This window comes from Crinia signifera, chromosome 3 (genome assembly GCF_055691185.1).
Source record: "Crinia signifera chromosome 3, ASM5569118v1, whole genome shotgun sequence".
NCBI classification, from domain to species: Eukaryota; Metazoa; Chordata; class Amphibia; order Anura; family Myobatrachidae; genus Crinia; species Crinia signifera.
Window position 1 is genome coordinate 228,053,346 of NC_139219.1, and position 21,387 is coordinate 228,074,732.

The 21,387-nt window shown below is 43.9% G+C and overlaps 1 protein-coding gene across 1 annotated transcript in view; it reads right to left on the minus strand.

Annotated features, from left to right (window-relative positions):
- Window positions 1-21,387, minus strand: part of LOC146064270 (putative cation-transporting ATPase 13A4) — a 143,069-nt gene that overhangs the window by 94,509 nt on the left and 27,173 nt on the right. The window contains exon 9 of the mRNA XM_083177554.1: window positions 7,778-7,909. Within this exon, the coding sequence (XP_083033680.1) occupies window positions 7,778-7,909 (132 nt within the window). The remainder of the gene's footprint in view (window positions 1-7,777; window positions 7,910-21,387) is intronic.

The following is a 21,387-nucleotide window of genomic DNA, read 5'->3' on the forward strand; positions in this document are numbered from 1 at the left end:
CTACAGAGGGGGCTTCTCGCACCGTGCGAGTAAGAGAGTTCCATAGAGTTGAAGCAACAAAGTTGAAAGCTGGACCCCCAGATAAATTCAGGGAAATTCTGGGTACTGTTAGTAGTCCTTCTTCAGTGGATTGTAGAAATCGAGTAGGACAGTAAGGAATCAGAAGCTGCTGCAGGTACCTTGGGCTCTGGTCATGTAGGGTCTTGAAAGTGAGTAAGCCAATCTTGAAAACATTTCGCCATTTTACAGGTAGCCAGTGAAGGGCGTAGAGAATGGGAGTTATGTGGCTATAGCGGGGCTGGTTAGTTAATAGTCTGGCGGCTGCATTTTATACCAGCTGCAAGCGGTGCAATTCTTTTGCTGGAAGACCCAGGTAGAGAGCATTGCAGTAGTCTAGTCGTGATGATATAAATGTATGTATGAATTTAGGCAGGTCTTCTGAGGGAATTAAGTGCTTGATTCTGACTATGTTTCTCAGATGAAAGAATGAGGATTTGATTGTGGCTGACACCTGATGTTTAAGTGTCAGGCCATCATCCAGGACAACACCAAGATTCCGCACATGATCAGAGTTTTTTAGTGCTGTGCCCCCCAGCTTAAGACCTGTCAATTGGCTATGCTGCCATCTTGTCCTGTGATTTATCATCAGGACTTCTGTTTTATCTGGGTTCAGTCTCAGCCAACTGGCACTCATCCACTCCTGGAGCTCATCTAGGCAGCCATTTAAGGTTGTTATTGTGTTATCGGTGCCTGGAGCAAAGGACAGGTACAGTTGGGTATCATCTGTATAGCAGTGGTAGACGAGGCCATGGCGTCTGATTATGTCACCAAGTGGAAGCATGCATACTGCAAAAAGCATGGGAGATAGTATAGAACCCTGTAAGACACCACAAGATAACGGCACTGGTGGTGAAGAGTATACTCCCGATGAAACTCTCTGTGACCTGCCAGCAAGAAATTATTTGAACCAGCTAATGACTGTGCCACCCAAACCACAGAAATTCTTCAGGCGCTCAAATAGAATCATATGGTCAATGGTGTCAAATGCTGCAGAGAGGTCCAGAAGGATTAGGATTGAACAGTCTCCTCTATCCCTTGCATTTAGAAGATCATTGAGCACACATACCAGAGCTATTTCTGTGCTACTGTATGTCTTCTCCTGAATCCTCACTGGAATGGATCATAAATGTTATGGGTTGACAGGTGAGTCTCTTGCTGAGTTGCAACCACTTTCTCAATAACCTTTCCTAGAAAAGGAAGATTTGATACTGGCCTGTAGTTGGATATGCAGTCAGGGTCTTAATCAGTTTTTTTAAGAAATGGTCTGACTATGGCTTCCTTTAGTGATTCAGAAAAAAACGCCTGTCTGCAAAGATCATTGAACTATTTTTGCAAATGCAGGGCCGATTATTTCCATACACCCTAAAAGAAGCTTGGATGGGGCAGGGTCCAGATCACAAGAGGAGGGACGCAACAGTTGGAAAATTCCAGCAATGTATTGTACATCCACTTGGTCAAAGATGTCCCATGAAGGCAGGTGTCTTACACTGGCAGGCTTGGTATGTTGGTACTCCTATGGTGTCACTATGGGGATTCCAGCCCGGATGATAGATACTTTATCTGCAAAGAATTTAGCAAACTATTTGCATCTTGACTGGGAGAGGGTTACATCAGACTGCAGGCATGCTGGTTTGCAAAGCATCTCCACTGTATGGAAAAGCTGAGTGGGCCTATTTTTTGCTGTCATGATCTCATTTGAAAGGAACTCTGTTTTCTTGCGGTGATTGTTGATTGGTATATTCCAATGTGTTTGATTATATTTAATTTATCCTCTGCCAGGTTTGTCTTCCTCCATCGTCTTTCAAGAATACGACTCCTTTTCTTGAGATCACGAATACTGTTGTCAAACCAGAGTACTTGATGGTGTGGTTTGCAGGGTCGAATACGCACTGGGGCTATAGTATCCAGTAGGAGTCATAGCCCTCCTTGGGCGATATTTGGTCAATTCCATGGGCAATTCCATGGGCAAAGATCTATTTTGAGGGGTTGCGACGGAGAACCATATTGAGTGGTGGTCTGACAATGGGCATTATTTTGGTTCACTCTTTCTGACAAAATCCTTCTTAGACGGACAAAACCATGTGCACTGCAGGGGAGCATATGCAAAATGTGCAGAGAGAGTTAGATTTGGGTGGGGTTTTACTTCAAAGTGAGATCTATATTGAAGTGTAAAAATAAAGCAGCCAGTATTTTCACTGCACAGAAACAAAATTACTCACCCAAATCTAATTCTCTCTGCACATGTTACATCTTCCCCCCTGCAGTGCACATGGTTTTGTCCATCTAAGAAGTATTTTGTCAGAAAGAGTGAACCAAAATAAGGCCCAATGTGACTAGGTTTATCTTTAGGTCAGATAATTCTAATCCAATCTGGAAGACAAGATCAAGAGTGTGACCACTTTTATGTGTAGCAGAGGGGATGACTTGTGTGAGCCCGAGAGTATTCATTGTGCACATGAGATCTTGGCCAAGGTGTGAGAGCTTATCATCGACCCATGCATTGAAATCCCTGAGGATGAGCCATCTTTGGTGCTCCAGAACTAGCCCAGCAAGAATATCTGCAAACTCTTGTAGAAATGTCTTTCCATCTCCAGGGGGGCGGTAGATGAGAAGTACTCTGAAACCTAATTAAGAAGTACTCTGAACACCTTATTGACTGCAACTATAACCCCCTGCTGAGAGTCCTTGCAGCGCTGACCGAAGACTGGATGATGCACGATGCATCATGGCTTGGGAGAGTGGCTGCCGCCAAAATGGTCCTCTTACTGAAATTGATGTACCTATTTCGCTCTATCCCAAGATCCCCTCCCAAAAGCCTGCTTAACAAATTTAACCAACTTCTGACTAAATATATTTGGAAAGGGGATAAGCCTAGAATTGCAAAGAAAATATCAATACAGTCCAAAGTGGAGGGAGGAGTTGCCTACCCAGATATAGGCCCTTATTCTGGTTGGTGCGGCCAGAGCCGCACACGGGGCTCCGGCCGCACAAACCAATCCCCGCCCACCCTACGGATCGCCACGGCCGTCCGTACACGGACGGCTGGCGATCCGCATAAAAATGGTGGAGGCGTACGCCTCCACCATGGTGGGAGCTGCCCCCTGCATTCGATGGTCGTCGACCATCGAAGGCAGGTCCGCACGCCCCGGCAGCTCCCGCAAGCTGAGACCACACGGACAATCGTCCGTGTGGTAGCTTGTATGGGGGCTGAAAGCTGACATCCGGCGACGTCAGCTTTCCGCCCCCATGAGTTGCGTCATGCCCTCATTACCATGCATACGCCCCGCGTTTGCATGGGAACGCCCATGAAACGCGGGGCGTACACATAGGGAAATGAGGGCATGAAGCCTCTCACGCCCCTATACGCCCCCTTTGCGGCGGACGAAATACGTCTGCGGCGAAGGGGGCTGCACATGCGCAGATTGACCTCTGCGCATGTGCAGAGTAAAAACATCGGCGGTACGGCCGCACGCGGGCCGTACCGCACGAAGCAGAATAAGGGCCATAGAATCTTAATACACCTCTTGTTTGTTGAATCAGGCTAGAGACTGGTTTGATCTTAAGGACCCAAAACCATAGGTGCTTTTGGAAGGTATTTATTCCTACCCTATCCCCATTGCAGACCTGTTATGGCTTCCAACTACTGAAACGAGGAAAGCCTCAGCCCTCTGCAAATCCATCAAAGCAACCCTAGATGCCTAGTATAAAATTATTGCATCCTTGTAAAATGTAGCTTTACTGGCTCCCTTCTTATCACTAAAGGCTTTGAAATCTTTAATCCCTAATTTACCACTAGATAGATGGATTAAACAGGGAATAATTTCAGTAGTGGATTTGTATGTTGAAGAAAATTTTGTGCCCTTTACTTATTTACGAAACAATTTTAACATGCCCAAACAAGACTTCTTAATTTACCTACAGATAAGGAGTTGGCTACAATCACATCTACCTACACCTACTAAAAAAACAGCTTTCCCTGCCTTTCTTGTTAGGTGCCGTATTTACGGCGCTTCTGGTGTCTGGCCGGCTCCCAGGGTACATGTCCCGGCGGTTGCTAGGCAGCCATGACTACACGCCATTGCCAGGCATGCTGCGTGTCTCCCTCCACCGGCACCCCCTCTCCCACAGTGGTTGCCTAGGCAACGGGGACGCCAGGCAGCTACAGGGAGTGATCACTAGCACACCTGAAGCAGTGTCCAGCTGCTTGCTCTTTGTAATCAGGGGCGGACACTCTGCAGCAGGTGGCTGTGAAGTCTTTATAGGTTTTTTCATTTGGGCTGTCCCGGCGCCAGATATAGAGTTCTGTGGAGACTCTGCTGGTGTATCTGGTCCCTGTTAGTAACTCCTTGTTGCCTGAACACCGGGGGGCATTCCTGAACCAATGACTGACACAACCCTTCTCTTTTGCTGAGCAAGTCTAGCTTTTCATTAGCAGTTTGGTGTTTGGGAGTGTCAGTTTACTGCAGTTGTCACCTGGAGTTATCTGTGGAGGCAGTGGTGTCAGGCCACACATGTTGTGCTTGTACATACTTTGGTTATTTTGTGTCATTCTGTGTGTATTCTTTATGTGCTCACCCATGCGTCAGGATTGATTCATATATATTAGCTGCTGCTGAGAGAGTTTGTGTATATACTTTATGTGTTCACATCTTTTTGGGGGTATACCCTTATACCTAAATTGTTCTTGTCACAGTCTGTGTATATAGCTTGTTCCTGCTCTTGTCTTGTCTTGTCCATTCCAGTTAGGCACTAAGGTCCTATTAGCTTATGCTTAACAGGATTCATCCGTCGCCACCTGAGTCTATGTTTTGTGCTTGCATGCTTTCTGTGCCATCTTGTTTCATATATCAGTTAGTCATTTTGGGTTAGACTAGGTTGCTGTAGGCAGTGCAGGTCCCTCTCCTACCGTTAGCTGCTTGGGTCCCTTGGGGTTAAGTTCACACTGCCACTTGTCGACATACAGTAAGTCCTGGCAGCATACTAGTACTGGTAGATACATCAAGTCTTATGGGAACTTATGGCAGTTATAGGCACGAAGGCTTGCTGGTGTGCTCTGTGGACTTAGGTATGGGGGTCCTGGGTGGCTACCCAGAAGACATCCAGAGGTCCATTGGCTGGGATTCCACACAGCCTATCTTGTGCGGATATTCCACTCTCCTGTCCTTGTACTCCTCTGCTGGATGAGCCTCAAGAAGCCTTTGCCAGGATTTGTGATTCCCTCCTGGTGAGCATAATATTTCTTAAAACTAGGGCGAGCGCCTATTCTCATAAAGGTGGCATATCGTGGTGGTACTTCCACCTACTTTCTGCCAATAGTAGGCATAAACTGAAATCCCAATCCCTGCGGGAGAGAGATTTAAATAGATCTCTTAGCGAGGAAGACTGGGAGAATATCTTTAGGTCTTGTTTCAAGATCTCTCAGTGTATAAACCATTCTGAAATGTTTTTCAAGCTTATCAGGCTGCATAGAATTTTGCCATCGTCCTCTAATTCTTGTTGGAGGAAATGTAGCAACATTGGGGAAATTTTCCACATATTTTGGGAATGCCCAGGCCTGAGGCCTCTCTGGGGGGAAGTTTTTCAGATGATGAGTTTAATATTAAACCAACCCATTCTCCCCAACCCAGCTTTTGCGTTGCTTCATGTTTTCCCAATACAATTCCCAACAGCAGACAGGTATATTGTGGGTCATGTCCTTATAGCTACAGTACCAAGGCAATTATATAACTATAAATTATGGAAATCTGATATACTATCGTCCATAGACACTATACAAAGCAAGGTACACAACCATTTTGTCTACGAGACTGCTGACGCCAAGTATTCATCTTCTCCGAACTCAATAGTGATGAAGTGGCTTAGCTGGTCTCTTTATAATGAAAAGATGGGCCACTCGACTATCTAAAACAAACCTCCTGAGCTATCTATACTATGTTCGCAGTAGATAAATGTTACTTTATTATACAACGATTTATTGCTTTGTGTGGATGCAGTCTGATGTGACATTTATTATTTTATCATTTATTGTTTTCTCTCATCCCCCTCCCTTCTTTCCCTTCTGTACCCCCATATTATTTTCATGAAACATTCATAATATCATAATAAAAATGTAATGTTTATGATAAAAAGAACATTGCTCTTTTAATAGATCTCATATTAATTTATTATGTTGACCCTCTAGGACAGGCATTCCCAAGCAGGGTCCTCAAGGCACACCAACAGTGCAGGTTTTAGTGATATCCAGGCTTCAGCACAGATGGTTTAATCAGAATCCCTCAGATACTAATTAAGTCACCTGTGCTCAAGCCTGGATATCTACAAAACCTGCACTGTTAGTGTGCATTGAGGACCGTGGTTGGGAATGCCTGCTCTAGGATCTAGCATCGTTACATGTCAAATATTGTACATACTGTAGTATAGAGGAATTCAGGTAGGATGCAGCTTAGTGATCTTATGTTATCATTGGAAGTCACTGCAGTGAAGTTACCTTTAGTCAAGTACATTGAATGGGGCAAGAAGCATTCCATAATGCAAAGTGATTGACAATCCCCAAATACATGTTAGCGTGTATGCTGGCATTGGAAAAAGTTGGTTATAATGTCAGATCCATAAACATTTGTAGTATTAGCAATATTAGTATAAGGCAATCACACACAGAGTTCAGCATTACCACCTTGAGAGGAACCTTGTAAACAGAAACAGCTCCTCAAAATATTTATAGGGAAAAACAGAATATCTTAATATTTAATTAATACACATTTAGAAAGAAAAGGTCAACAATGTAAGAGGCCAATACTGTCCATCATGGGTGAACTGGAGCGATTCACCACCATTCTACAGATGCTCGGGTCAGGGGATCAGGGATATCCAACATGTTGGAAATCCTTGATTCACCGATTTCAAATAAAAAAATAGCAGGATTGAAGAATCAGAGATTTAGAACATGCTTTAAATTGTCGATTCCCAGATGGATCGCCGATCATCAACATCTACTGATTGGTGGAAAGAAACAATGGGAAATCGGAATCACCTACAGTAATTCACATTACTGAACATCTATAATATGAGATTTTGGTACTTGTGAGTTATCCGGGCGCCCGATTTCTAAATCGGGTCGGATCGGGACATCGCATCGCATCGCATGCGACCATCGGATGCGATGCGATGCGATGACCCGATTTTTCCATAGGAATCAATGTTAAAATGGACTGAGTCCATTTTAACATGGAATTCAATGGGAAAAAGGGGTCCTTTTCATACCCCTACTATCCAAGTGGGCATGGAGTTGGATATAAACCTGTGGCGAGCGTAGCGAGCCACCGAGCCCGAAGCGTGGCGAGCGTAGCGAGCCCCGCGAGGGGACACGGAATACCGTCCCCTCACGGGGCTCGCTTCGCTCGCCACGCTTCGGGCTCGGTGGCTCGCTACGCTCGCCACAGGTTTATATCCAACTCCATGCCCACTTGGATAGTAGGGGTATGAAAAGGACCCCTTTTTCCCATTGAATTCCATGTTAAAATGGACTCAGTCCATTTTAACATTGATTCCTATGGAAAAATCGGGTCATCGCATCCGATGGTCGCATGCGATGCGATGCGATGCGATATCGCATCGCATCGCATCTGATTGTATGCCTTAACTTAAGGCATACAATCAAAAAATCGGGCGCCCAGATAACTCACAAGTACCGAGATTTTTTTATACAACTGGAAATTACCTGTTAACATTGCTTCATTCACCGTGCATCCTCCACTAAGTAAAATCGCATCACATGGTAAAAACAGCTGTGTTCCTCCAACAACGATAACATCTCCAGGAACTAAGGACTGAGATTGCACTTCTTCAAGTTCTGTATATAATGGGATTACACAGACTAATTCACATTAGTGATTAATAAACAACTGAAACAAATTTATAGAAATTACGGGCGAAATTTAATAGGGTGCGTATTTTTTTTTGGGCGATTTTTTTCGCAAAAACTGCCATTTTCCAAAAATCACATATTTTATAGGGTGCAATTTTTAGTAAAACCAAAATCGCATCCAGATGTTTTCGCATTAAAAAGTATACAAATCGTCTATTTAATGGGATGCGATTTTTAGTAAAGGTTACTAAAAATCGCAAAACAATTAGACCAGATTCTAACTGGCGAATTTGTCAGAAACATGCACAGATCATTGAGATCTGTGCATGGTTCTGGTGGAACCAGGTAAGTTCTGGAGGGGGGGACCCTTTCTTTGGGGGGGTCCCCACTTCCCCAGGACCCCTGCCCATGCATCAGGGGGACAATGCTTTGGCCGGGGGGACTTGTATAAAAAGTCTCCCCCCGGCTGTGGCATTACCCTGCTGGCTGGTTGGGCCCGGTGCTGGTTCTTGAAATACGGGGGACCCCTACTCATTTTGTCCCCCGTATTTTGGTAACCAGGATCGGCCCTTGAGCCTGGTGCTGGTTTGATAAAAATCCAGGGAACCCCAACTTGTTTGTTCCTGTGATTTTATGAAACCAGGACCGGCTCTTTGAGCCCGGGACTGGTTATGCTCAGGAGGGGGACCCCGCGCATTTTTTTTCCACTTTTTTTTACACCAAAATCACACATTTCAGAAAATGTGCCGATTTTCATGACTGAAAATCGCACATTTTCATGACTAAAAATCTCTCTATATCGCACTTTATCGCGCTATTTTGCCGCAAATTCGCATTTCATTAAATATGCGAAAATCGGCCCAATAATGCAATTTTAAAAAGTGCGATTTTGTGCAATTTTAAAACATGCCTAAAAACCGGCCCCTATTAAATTTCGCCCCACATTTCTATATATATATATATATATATATATATATATATATATATTGGTGGGGTAAGCCGGCACTCCAAAAGGGATGATGCAATCAATATCTGACCCGGTGCCTTCCAGCATGGACATGCAGTCCTAATGTAGGGATAGGAATCAGGCGGCACTCCCGGATTTGTTGCAAAGTGAAAAATTTATTTTATTCAATCATCCGACATGTTTCGGGCACGTGGCCCGTCCTCAGGGATATACAACAGTGATAAAACCACACATATAAATACTCAAACAAGTGATGAGAAACTCCCCCCACCTGAGTCAGCCAACGCCGCCCCACTCACCTGCGCGATCCAGGTCCAGTCCCCGCTTCCGCTTCCCCGCAAAGGGAGCCGCCGATAGAAGAATTGGTGTTCAACTTGTCTGCTAAACAGCTGTACTATCCAAAGGCTTATCCTACGTACCAAGTCACTCACCAGATTTATTTAACTGGACTGTAGACTGTTACAAATTTGGCCGTACCCTCAGGTTGAGGGAATACTACAAGGACAAACCTACAGTCGATCAGTCGAATGCTGACATTCCCGCACAGTTGAAGAAACTGCTACCCAAATCATCATTTGATCCTCAAGTGTTTAACCCTTTGATTAAGACATTTACACGCATGATGGAAGCAGCAGGACAAGCTGGCCCTACATCTGCTGATTTACAGCATAATAATTTGTCCAAAATCGAGAGAGAAGCCCTGCAGAGCTAAAAAGCTAGAACTGACATCGTAATCCGCAAAGCGGATAAAGGTGGGTCCGTGGTAGTCCAGGACCTGTCTGATTATGTCATTGAATGCATGCGGCAATTGTCTGACACACAGGTGTATGAGGTTTTACCTAAAGACCCCACTCAGGTCTATAAAAAAGAGTTGGATAATCTTATTGGTACAGCTGCCCGTGATGGCATCATCTCAGAGGCATTGAGCAGGGCATTGAGTATTGAGTATCCTATTATTCCACTCTTATACATGTTACCAAAAGTGCACAAGAGTTTGGACAAGCCCCTTGGCAGACCCATCATCTCTGCCAGGGGGTCGTTATTCCAACCAGTATCTACTTATTTAGATGCTTTATTAAATCCTTGTGTACAAAAGACCAGATCGTATCTTAAGGATACAAACCATCTGTTAGAATTACTCAGTGCATTAGGCCCTCTACCGGATGATGTCATCATGTGCAGCGCAGATGTGACTGGGCTCTACACCTGCATACCCCATGCTGATGGGATGCGGGCTGTGGAGCACCTCATCAGTAACAACGAGACCTACAAAGGTCCACCTGTCTCTTTGTTTATGAGCCTGTTACAAATGGTTTTAAATAGAAACTATTTCTTGTTCAACTATGTGGTGTATGGCCAGCGCCTTGGCGTAGCGATGGGATCCAATGTGGCCCCATCCTACGCCAACGCCTACATGAATGAGGTTGACCAACAGCTAGTCTTCCAAGCCCCATATGCTGATAAGATATTGTTATTTCGCAGATATATAGATGATCTGCTGATCTTTTGGAGAGGCAGCATGGAAGAGCTTAAAAATTTTTTTGATGCACACAATGCACTGGCTCACCCTGTTAAGTTGACATACAATATGAGTAATACTGTCATCAATTATCTAGATGTCAAAATCAGTCTAAACAACAATTTAATAACAACACATAGGCGTGCGCAGCACATTTTATTAGGGGGTGCACTGTCAAAGCGCTGTGCCTAGCACCACCTATTGGACATGTCTAACACCGCCATTGGGTCTGTCTAACACCGCCAATCAGGCGTGCACTCACTACAATATAAAATGTCTCTCAGCCACACCATTATATCCTGCCTATTTCAGTTTTAATCTAAGTAACAAAACATGCAAATAAAATAAAAATCATATCTGGATGACACAGGTATGTAGTGATATGACAATGGTGTAATACAAATAATAATGCAAAACACACATAATTGATTGATGGGCGCTTATTTTAATGGAATACAGGTCTAAAAGGCAAAAGTCTTTGGTAGAAGGTATTTCTGGTATTACTAGCAGCAATAAGTGTGGGGGTGGGGCACAGCATTAGGGGGTGCCTGTGCACCCTTAACACTCAATGTGCGCACGCCACAACATAATGTAACAACATCATTACATGTAAAAGAGACTGACCGCAACACCCTTCTCAGGTATGAGAGCTGCCACCCCAGAGCACTGAGGGAAGGGTTACCCTACTCTCAGATGCTCAGAGTACGGAGGATAGTCAGCAATGAGGCTCAAGCCCACATAGAGTTAAATACCATGCAGGCCAAATTCGAACAGAGAGGATATAAAAAGAAAGAATTATCCAAAATTAAAGAGAAGGTATTGAATATCTCACGTGAAACAGCTTTAAAAACGAGCACCAATAGGGAAGCTCTAGGTTGCAGAATCCCTTGGGTTACACAGCATGCGATGGGCAGCTGTGAAACCACAAAAAAAGTTAAAAAATGATGGCCCCTAATCACGTCAGACAAAGATCTCAAAAGTCTACATAACACGCAGATCATGCCAGCTTACAAGAGAGGGCGCAATCTGGCAGATTTGTTGGTAAAAACCGACATCGCCAGACTAACTAAGGGTAGCAAACCAACCCACTTTTTGTCTCGCCCCAAAGGTTGTTACAGATGTGTGGGGGGATGTGTGACCTGTAGCTCCATGATTACAGGAGACACGGTGAGCCATCCCCACACTGGACAAAAAATTAATATCAGACACTCAGTCACATGTTCCAGCCGTTATGTTGTCTATATTCTGTCTTGTCCATGTGGGTTATACTACGTGGGCAAGACAGAGAGACAATTTAAAGAAAGAATGGCGAACCATCACCTGGCTATACGGCAAGCTTTATCGTCTAGCCAAAGTGAACAGCCAGTGGCCAGACATTGTGCTGAGAGGAAGCACAATTTGGTATAGGGGTGTGGGGTGGGTGGGGGTGGGGGTGGTCTCACTGGTGGATGGGTGTCACAGGGACCAATACTTCTGCAGATCTCACCGGAGTGTCTTCTGCAGTGTCTTCCTCCCTTCAGTGAGTGGTCTGGGGGGTGGTGGGCGTTACCAATCCTCTGCGGTTGGGCAATGCATGGGGTTGGTTGGTGTGCCCAGAGACTCTCGTGTTGTGGCCTCAAGTCAGGAGTGCCCACCCACAACCCTGACCAGCAATTCATCCACCCGATGCCCAACCGTGGAGGATTGGTAACGCCCACCCCCCCTAGACCACTCACCGAAGGGAGGAAGGACACACACCTATACCTGCAGAAGACACTCTGGTGAGATCTGCAGAAGTATTGGTCCCTGTGACACCCATCCACCAGTGAGACTACCCCCACCCACCCTACACCCCTATACCATTGTTTATTACATTGAACGAGATTGTGAATAAAGCAATTTATTTTACATTACAAAAGTCTTGCATTACATATATACTAGAGTAAGCCGGAGGTCCACCATCATTGGACACAATAGTGAGTGCGCAATTCATCACAAAAACAGGGATTATTTACTGTATATTAAAAAATAAACAATATAATTAAATATACAGTATCTTATATTTCTAGTCCAATATAGAAAAGAAAAGAAATAGAAGGAAGAACACTGAGCCCAATAGCGAAAACAAAGGTGTCTCCCTAAATATATAACAGTACAAAGATTGCACATATGCGTAAAATAGAAACTCAATTTTAATACTTATGATTTATGGCCAACCAGGTGGTCAGCTGGTCTCTGTCTGGTGATCATCATGCTGCCTATTTTCTGTTGAATGCCTGGCGCAGCATCTCCAACTGCTTGGAGTAAGAAAACATGCTTTCAGGCTGTCAGGTCTGGGTAAACTTGTGTTCCCTTTTATGACCTCAGTGGGCCAGTTGTAGATATTAAAAAGTGGAACTTGGGAGGTAAGAGATACAGATGAGCCTTCTTCAACTAGCCTTCTCTGGTGAGCTATGGTGAGCCAAGGCTTATTATCATCTACTGTTCTCTGCTGCAATACAATACATAGAACAATACAGTGGGGTATTAGCAGAGGATTATGTCTGACAGCTCTGGCTCACTTAATCCTATTAAAGATGAGGATGGCTCTATCTGTATATCGGATGTGTATACTGATAAAGTGAGGTACAACAGGATAATTAGATGCTGAAACACTGAGCCAAAGAGAGTATTGGGCATGGGTGCATTCAGGGGGGGGGGGATTGCACCCAGGCACATGCCCCCCCCCCCCCTCTCATTTCAGGCATAGCTCATTTTGGAGCTGAGGACCAGAGCCCAGCCTCGTGTCGCTAGCCCCTGGGAACAGAAGATATTGCCAGACAAATCTAAAACGTTTTCCCCATAGGATAACATGGGACCCGATAATTCTGACCCCCCATCCGGTTCCGACGGATGACATTTCACCCCACGGCATCACAGAAACTCGTGGTTGATCTCATTCGAACCCAAATCAGTCCATATGGGTCAATTGGTTCCAGCGATAATGTGGGTAAACAGAGTTTTTTATTTCTGAAATGTAATTTCATGGCTGTTCATGTTCTTTGAGGGCAGATTACTCTGGAACCAAGCACTCCAGTTTCACGGGACCAAAATCATTTGAAGCCCACTTTAAAGTTCTGGTCTCATGTAAATGGGTCAGTTGGTTCCAAAGATATAGCCGGTTAAATGAGATAGCCGGTTAAAGGGAGGGGAGGGGGTGGCTTTCTCTCCCGCTCACACCAGAAAATGCAGGGACTAGGCTGGTGTAAAGGGAGCCAACCCGGGGGGGGCGGGGCCACGACGGAGCGGGAGTAGGACGCACGGAGTGAGAGCTCCCCAGCAGGGAATGCTCCGTTACCTACACAGGCGCTGAAGGCATAGAGTCTCCCCCGGCAATAGAACCATAGAGCCTAGTGCAGCCTGCAAGAAGGGACGACACGTGATAACGGCGTCCGGAAGTGCGTAGCCCGGTCTCGCTGCTCAGCTCAGGTGCAGGTGCCGGTGCTACAACCTAACTACAAGCGGCAAAAACCTCTAACCCTGGACGGAGTAGCTGAGTCATTAGACAAAGGGAGCCAGAACCCAGGACGCAAGTCCTGTTACAACCGCTTTGGCAGTAAGCACAGGAGCCGGGCGGGAGCCAGTAGTCGGGAGTGAGCCCAGGACGTGAGCCGTTTGGAAAGGTGTTTGGGACAGTTTGTCTTCCTGGAGTACTGCAGCCCGATGCCAAGGACAGTGCTCTAAAATAAAGGATTAAGCATTTCCACTGACTGGACGAGGCTGGAGACGGCGCTGGGTGCAGTATATAAAACTATTTTGTTCCTGTTTTTTCTTTTTTGGCTATAAGCAAATACAGTGCTAGTGTGGTTTATGGACTATGACCACAGTTTGGTGCCTTTTTAAGAATATTGGGCTATATACTGACGGTACATACAAAAATGGCAGTGTTCTGTGAGTGCAGTTAACTTGTATCATACACTGAAATCAGTGCTACTCAGCAAACTCTCGGTGCCTGCTGTTCCTAAACAGAACAAAGCCTAAACCAGGACTGTAATAAAATATTACTAGCACTGCATAAGTTTAAGTGGGTCAGGTGTGAGCCGTCCACAATAGGGGCCAGTAGTATATTTCTGACTGAATCCTCATCTTGTACATGAGTGTGAAGTACTGTGGCATTTGTGGACTGTTGGTACAAAATATCAGTGAACTAAAGGGCTCACAACCTATGTTGCACACCCGATTATAGGGAAATTCTATGCCCTGAAACATTCGAGTTGCTTAATTGCACAATTGCAACCGGAACTGTGTATAGTTGAAGCCATATAAGGTCAGGTGTGAATAATCCCAAATACGAGGCCAGGTGGAATTCAGCTCCAGAATTAAGGTCTGATATCAGTTTGTGTATACTGAGACATAAGGTATTGGCATGCTCAAAGTGGCAGTGAATTCACAAGTGCAAACTCAAACTGCATATGGGAATCAGTGTTACGCTAATTAACTCTGGGATCCTGCCATCTTTTGGGTAGTAAAAACTACAAAAACGCAAATTAGGGAAAAAAAAAAAAAAACTGCCATAGCACTGTATAATCCCTATTAAGCCGCCACTAATCGAAGGCAAGAAAGTAAGATAATAAAAACAAAGGGAAAATATGGGTAAAACTGGCAATACCACTGCCGCGGCTCGGCTTGAGAAATTCGCCAGATCTCAAGCAGGAAATAACCCACAGACTCCGTCTACAACTCCCCAAGCCACTCCGACTAAATCTAAGACCCCAGAGGCAGCAAATGATCCTACGCTCCAGCAGGTCTTGGACGCTATTACGAACTCAGAACAGCGTCTATCTGGACAAATTAAAGACCTTCAGTCAGAAATTTTGTCTTTAAAATCGGACATAAGTGTGGTAACAGTACGTATGGATGAAGCAGAAAAGCGCATATCAAGTCTGGAAGATATCAACACCCAATGGCTTAATAAGATGAATCATTGTACTCAACAGACCTCCGATCTGAGATTAAAAATGATAGAGATGGAAGGAAGGCTCAGGCGCAACAACCTTCGATTCGTGGGCCTGCCAGAACAAGCCGAGGGTCAAGAGCCTCAAAAATTCGTGGAAAACTGGTTAAAAGACTCTATAGGGAAAGCCGCATTTACGGCACAATTTGCAGCAGAACGTGCACACAGAGTCCCTCCTAGACCTCTTCCTCCGGGAGCGCCACCACGAACATTCATTGTGAAATTTTTAAACTTTGTGGACAGAGATATTGTGCTGCGCTCAATCCGGGCCAATGGTCCACTGCTGTACAACGGAAACAAGATCTCCGTGTATCCGGACTTTGCATTAGAAGTACAAAAGGAGAGGGCAAAATTTGGAGATATAAAGAAAAAACTGCGGGACTTGGACATAAGTTACTCCATGATTTTCCCCTCCAAACTTAGAGTGGTGGATAATAATACAACCCATTTTTTTGTAACTCCCTCTGAGGCAGCCCAATGGCTTGAAACAAAACCATCGGGCTCTGGGCGGAAGGCGCCTGTGTAGAAATAATTAGTAGTATATAAATAAGTCAAATGTGACCTGCTGGGGCGCTCTCCCCCCGTTCAGGGGTGGCCCTTTTTTTTTTTTTTTTTTTTTTTTTTTCGTCAGCCCCCATAGCTTGACGATTTTTTCTCTTCTTCTCTTTCTTATGTGGCGACAATTCAGTACTTTATATGTTTTAATTTTGTTCTTAAAATTGTCTTTTTTCTTTTTTGGGGGGGGGGAGATAGGTATGCCTGTAGGATATGGGTATACAGGGAGGGGGGAGGGAGGGAGGGATCTGCTTGGAAATAAAGAATATTAGAAAGTATACTTATATAGATGGTAAACATGCTCTTGTTTGTATTCTGGCTCATTGGATCCACAAAAATGGGATCTGCACCGTATAAGTTTGGGGTATGTGGTCTATAAATTTTTTTTGCATTAGAATCGATGGTTAAGCTGTTAGCATGGAATATAAGGGGACTAAATAATAAGATCAAACGTTCTCTGGTATTAAACCAGCTACGCTCCTACGGGGTAGATATTGCATGTCTTTCAGAAACCCACCTTACCGGTGGGAAATTATTAACTTTAAAACAGCGTTGGGTGGGTTGGGCATTTCATGCCCCTTTCACAAACTCATCTAGAGGGGTTTCAGTACTTATAAGAAAGTCACTAGCCTTTGTTAGCAATCGGGTGGAGATAGACCCCGGTGGCAGATATGTTTTTTTGGATTGTGTTATAAATTCCTTACCTTTGGTATTGCTGGCAGTATATATTCCTCCCCCTTTCTCGTACGAAATACTGGTGAAGGCCGTTTCCTTTGCGGCACTCAACTCCTCTGCTATGGTATTGTGTGCAGGGGATTTTAATAATATCTTTGACCCAGCACTAGACAGATGGAGAAGTAGTCCCTCCACAGTAACATCATCAGGTACTGCCTTCTCAGGCTTCGTGCGAGACATAGGTTGGCGGGATATATGGCGGGAGCGTAATCCTAAAGTCCCTCAATTTTCGTGTTTCTCCATGTCCTATCAAACTTTTTCTAGAATCGACCTTATTTTGATATCTCAATCTTTTGTCCCATTGGTTAAAAGTATAGAGTACAAACCTCGTGGTATATCCGATCACTCCCCTGTGATAATGGAGTTTTCGGATAAACTTGAAAGAGGACAAGGGTTCTAGAAGATGAACCCATCATGGTTATGCTATCTAGACCAGGAGGATAATATGATTAATTGTTGGAGGGAATTCTGGGAGGTGAATCAGGGCACGGCTACGTCTGCTATTGAGTGGGATACGTTTAAAGCTTATATGCGGGGGGTATTTCGGAAACAGATAGCTGAAATCACACGGGCTAAGAAACAGCATTTACAGAAAATGGAGGATAAATGTCTAGAATTAGAGTCTGAATATCTATTAAGTAAAACAGGAGTAGCAAAATTAGAGTGGCAACAAGCCCAAAAAACATGGTTAGAGGCTATCCAGGAGGAGAATTCAAAACTGTTATTACATCGGTCTTGTAGGGCGTATCAAACCGCAGACAAAGCAGGTCGTTTTTTGGCCTATCTGGCCAAGGCCGAGGGTCCCCCCTCTTGTATAGGCCCCATAATGGATGACCAGGGCCAGTTGGTCTATGATACCTCCCAGCTGGGGGAAATGTTCTGCGAATACTTTCAAGAAATATATACATCAGAGATTCAGAGTTCCTCGCAGGAGATCCTCCCCCAGTTGGAAAACTGTAACCTGCCTAGTCTCTCCCAAATCGAAGCACTAGAATTGGAAGAACCAATACTGTTGAGCGAAGTATCCCAGGCCATTAAGGAGTTACCGGGTAATAAAGCCCCCGGATTGGACGGGATTCCAGGGGAGGTATTTAAAAAATACACTGAGATTATTGCCCCCCAGTTCCATCAGACATTAATACGATGCTTCGAGGAGGATGAGATCCCAGCTTCCATGGTTGAGGCAAAAATAATTGTCATTTTAAAACCAGGCAAAGATCCAACCAAGTTAGACTCATATCGCCCCATCTCCTTGCTTTCAAATGAGGCAAAAATTTTAGCAAAGATTTTGGCAAATAGGCTCAAAAAAAATATTTTTAAAATTATCCACCCCAATCAGACTGGCTTTATGCCTGGGAAATCAACATCCTCCAACCTACGAAGGCTATTCACGCACTTACAGTTACCCCCAGAACCGGAAAGCCAGCCGGCAGTGGTATCGTTAGATGCCACCAAAGCATTTGACGTCGTGGAATGGCCATATCTATGGGCCACCCTAAAGGCATTTGGTCTGGGGGTAAACTTTATAAAGTGGGTACAGCTTTTATACAAACGCCCCACTGCTAGGGTCAGTCTGAATGGGTGGACATCACCAGCATTTAGATTGTCAAGAGGTACTAGGCAGGGGTGTCCTCTTTCACCCCTATTGTTCGCTCTTGCAATAGAACCCCTTGCCTGTAGATTAAGAGCCCAAACGGGCATACGTGGGCTGCGCGTTGCTCAGGGTACGGATGTGGTTTCATTATACGCGGATGATGTTTTAATTTATCTTTTTGACTATAGGATTTCACTCCCAATGGTCATAAAATCAATATACAATTTTGGAAAGCTTTCGAGCTTTAAAATAAATTGGAATAAATCACACATCCTGTACCTTGGAAACGCGCTACCCCAGACATTACCCCCCCCAGTCCCCCTGACTTGGACAAATAAGTTCAAATATCTAGGGATACAAGTAACCCGTAACTCTGAGGATTTTATCCAGTATAACATCCTCCCAACGATGGGTAAACTAGAGAAAAAATTTAAGTCATGGGGTAAACTTCCACTGTCTGTTACGGGTAGGATTAATATAATAAAAATGGTGGTGCTTCCGCAGTTACTTTATTTGGTCCAGCAATCACCAGTCCCCCTCCCAAAGGATTTATTTAGGAAATTCAATAGTACCCTTTCATCCTTTATCTGGCATAATACCAGACCAAAGGTTCAACTGAATACACTTATGTTGGCAAGAGGGGCAGGAGGACTGGGGCTTCCAGACCTCCGAGCGTATTATCTGTCTGCCCAGTTAGCCTTATTACGCTCTTGGATTGAAGTGACAGAGGACAGTGACACTGCTCTTGCATTGGTCACAGTAAAATCTCCACGATGTCACCCTATGGACAGAATATTACAATCCAATATACTGGCATCAGACCCCCCACTAGTCAGGCAAGCTATAAAAATTTGGCAGGAAGCAAAAGTAAGGTTGAATATTCAATCCCTTGACCCAATGCATCCAATTGACGATCCTATGACCTTTAAAGAGTCAAATATGTTACAAGTAAAGGAAGCATGGAATAGGTATTCTATAACAACTTTAGGGCAAGTATATCTTCCGGGACGCATTAAAACCTTTGCTGAACTAAGGGTTGAATTTGGACTTCCAAAAACATACCTATATCGGTATCTACAGCTGAAATCAGCATTAGCGGCTCGATTTCAGGGTGGCCCCCCGCGGCTAGTAGAATCCCCACTTAAAATAATAATAAGATCAGGTGGGGTTAAAGGATTAATAAGTAGAATCTACAAGGGTATTAACCGGGATAAGGGTATAATAAGTATGGAGGAAGTAAAAAATAAATGGATCATTGATATCGGTCCAATTGAGGAGAGGGACTGGAGTTTTGCTGTTTCAAATATTACACGCGCCACCAATGCGTTAAGGGTACAACAGATCCAATATTTTATCCTACACAGAGCCTATATGTCAACAACCCGTATGGTCAAATTTAATGGACGGGCAACTGTACTCTGCCCTAAGTGTGATCGGGAGGAGGGCACTTTTTTCCACTTGTTGTGGCAGTGCCAAACTCTGACTACATTTTGGACAGAGGTAATACAAACCTTGGTCGATTCAGGTATACCTCGGTCTGTTCTCTCGGCCAGCGGTTGTTTGTTAAATATTATGGAGTTAAACCAGCTTGACCCCGGTGACCGACAGTACATTACAAATCTCTGTGCCCTAGCAAAAGTAATAATTGCAAGAAACTGGATGGCAAAGAATGGCCCAAACCCAGCTTGTTGGAAAGCACTAGTAATATATACCGCTAAACAAGAAAAATTATTATATAAGAGCCGTAATGCGATGAACAAATATTATAAAATCTGGCACCGATGGATTGATTATTCTCCTAGTAGTTAAAAACACGTAAAAACTAACACTATAATATTAAATAGTTTAATGTACGTTAAAAATAAACAATATATATATATTCTCTCACTATTAAATAATTAAATTTATGTTAGATTAATACACTAAAAGCAAATTTGCACTTAAAATACCACCAAGGATAAGAATTTCACTATTAATAATTATTAAACTAGCACAAAAAGGCACTTTACATTAAATAATATATTAAGTATGCGTATTTAGAAAGTAGAAAACACATTGATAGTTAACAAATGGTGGAAGCCCCCAAAAAGGGGAGCACAATGATTTATTGGGGAAATTACAGAGAACAATCAATTTGATATGACCATAGCCCAAAAGGGACATTGAACATAAAAATAAACAAGGAACAAACTCACGGAACCCATTAGCAGCCAATTTCAACATATCTAATCTAAATATTACCAAGCAGGGGTGGGGGGGGGGGGGGAAGGGAGGGAGGGTTGGTACGGTTATAGGGTGGGGATACGAGGGTTTTTGGAAATTTGCTACCTTTTATTCTTCTTCTTTTCTTCTTTTTTTTTTTTTTTTTATAAATACTAATGTTAAACTGTAAATAAAATGTCGTAACAAATATTTATGTGTAGTTTATAAAGAATGTAACCCCATGTCTTAAATTGTAATGAAAATAAAGAGTATATATGAAAAAAAAAAAAAAAAAAGGGAGCCAACCCGGGAATGTCCCTGCATGATCCTGGGACAATATTCCCTGGTAAATACCTGCATTTTCTGGTGTGAAAGGGGTATTATTTCAAAAAGCCGGGACCTGCAGTGCTCTGAACACAGCCAGACAGCCCCCCGCTCTATGCCTGGCTGTCAATGGCTGTCAGTTCTGCCTGGCGATGACTGTCCTCCAGTTACCGCAAGCATGTATTCCCCCTTGAACATGGAACCCCTGGCAATGAGCATGAAACCCATGGCAATAAGTATGGAACCCCTGGCAATGAGCATGGAACCCTTGGCAATGAGCATGTAGGTAAGCAGCACTTATGTAGCATAATTTTTAATAGGTATTATGGTGTTTGGCATAATACATAATGGACATTATGCAGTGTGGCTTAACATGTAATGGGCATTATGGTGTAAATTTTTAATGCGCGCCTTTGGTGCACAATGTCCCTGTTTATGGAGCATATTGTTAATTTTGATTTAATCTCTGGGGCATTATGTGAATTTTGGCTTTATTCGTGTGGCATTATGTGAATTTTGGCACAATCCATGTAACATTATATGAATTTTGGTTCAATCCATGTGGCATTATGTGAATTTTGGCACAATCCATGAT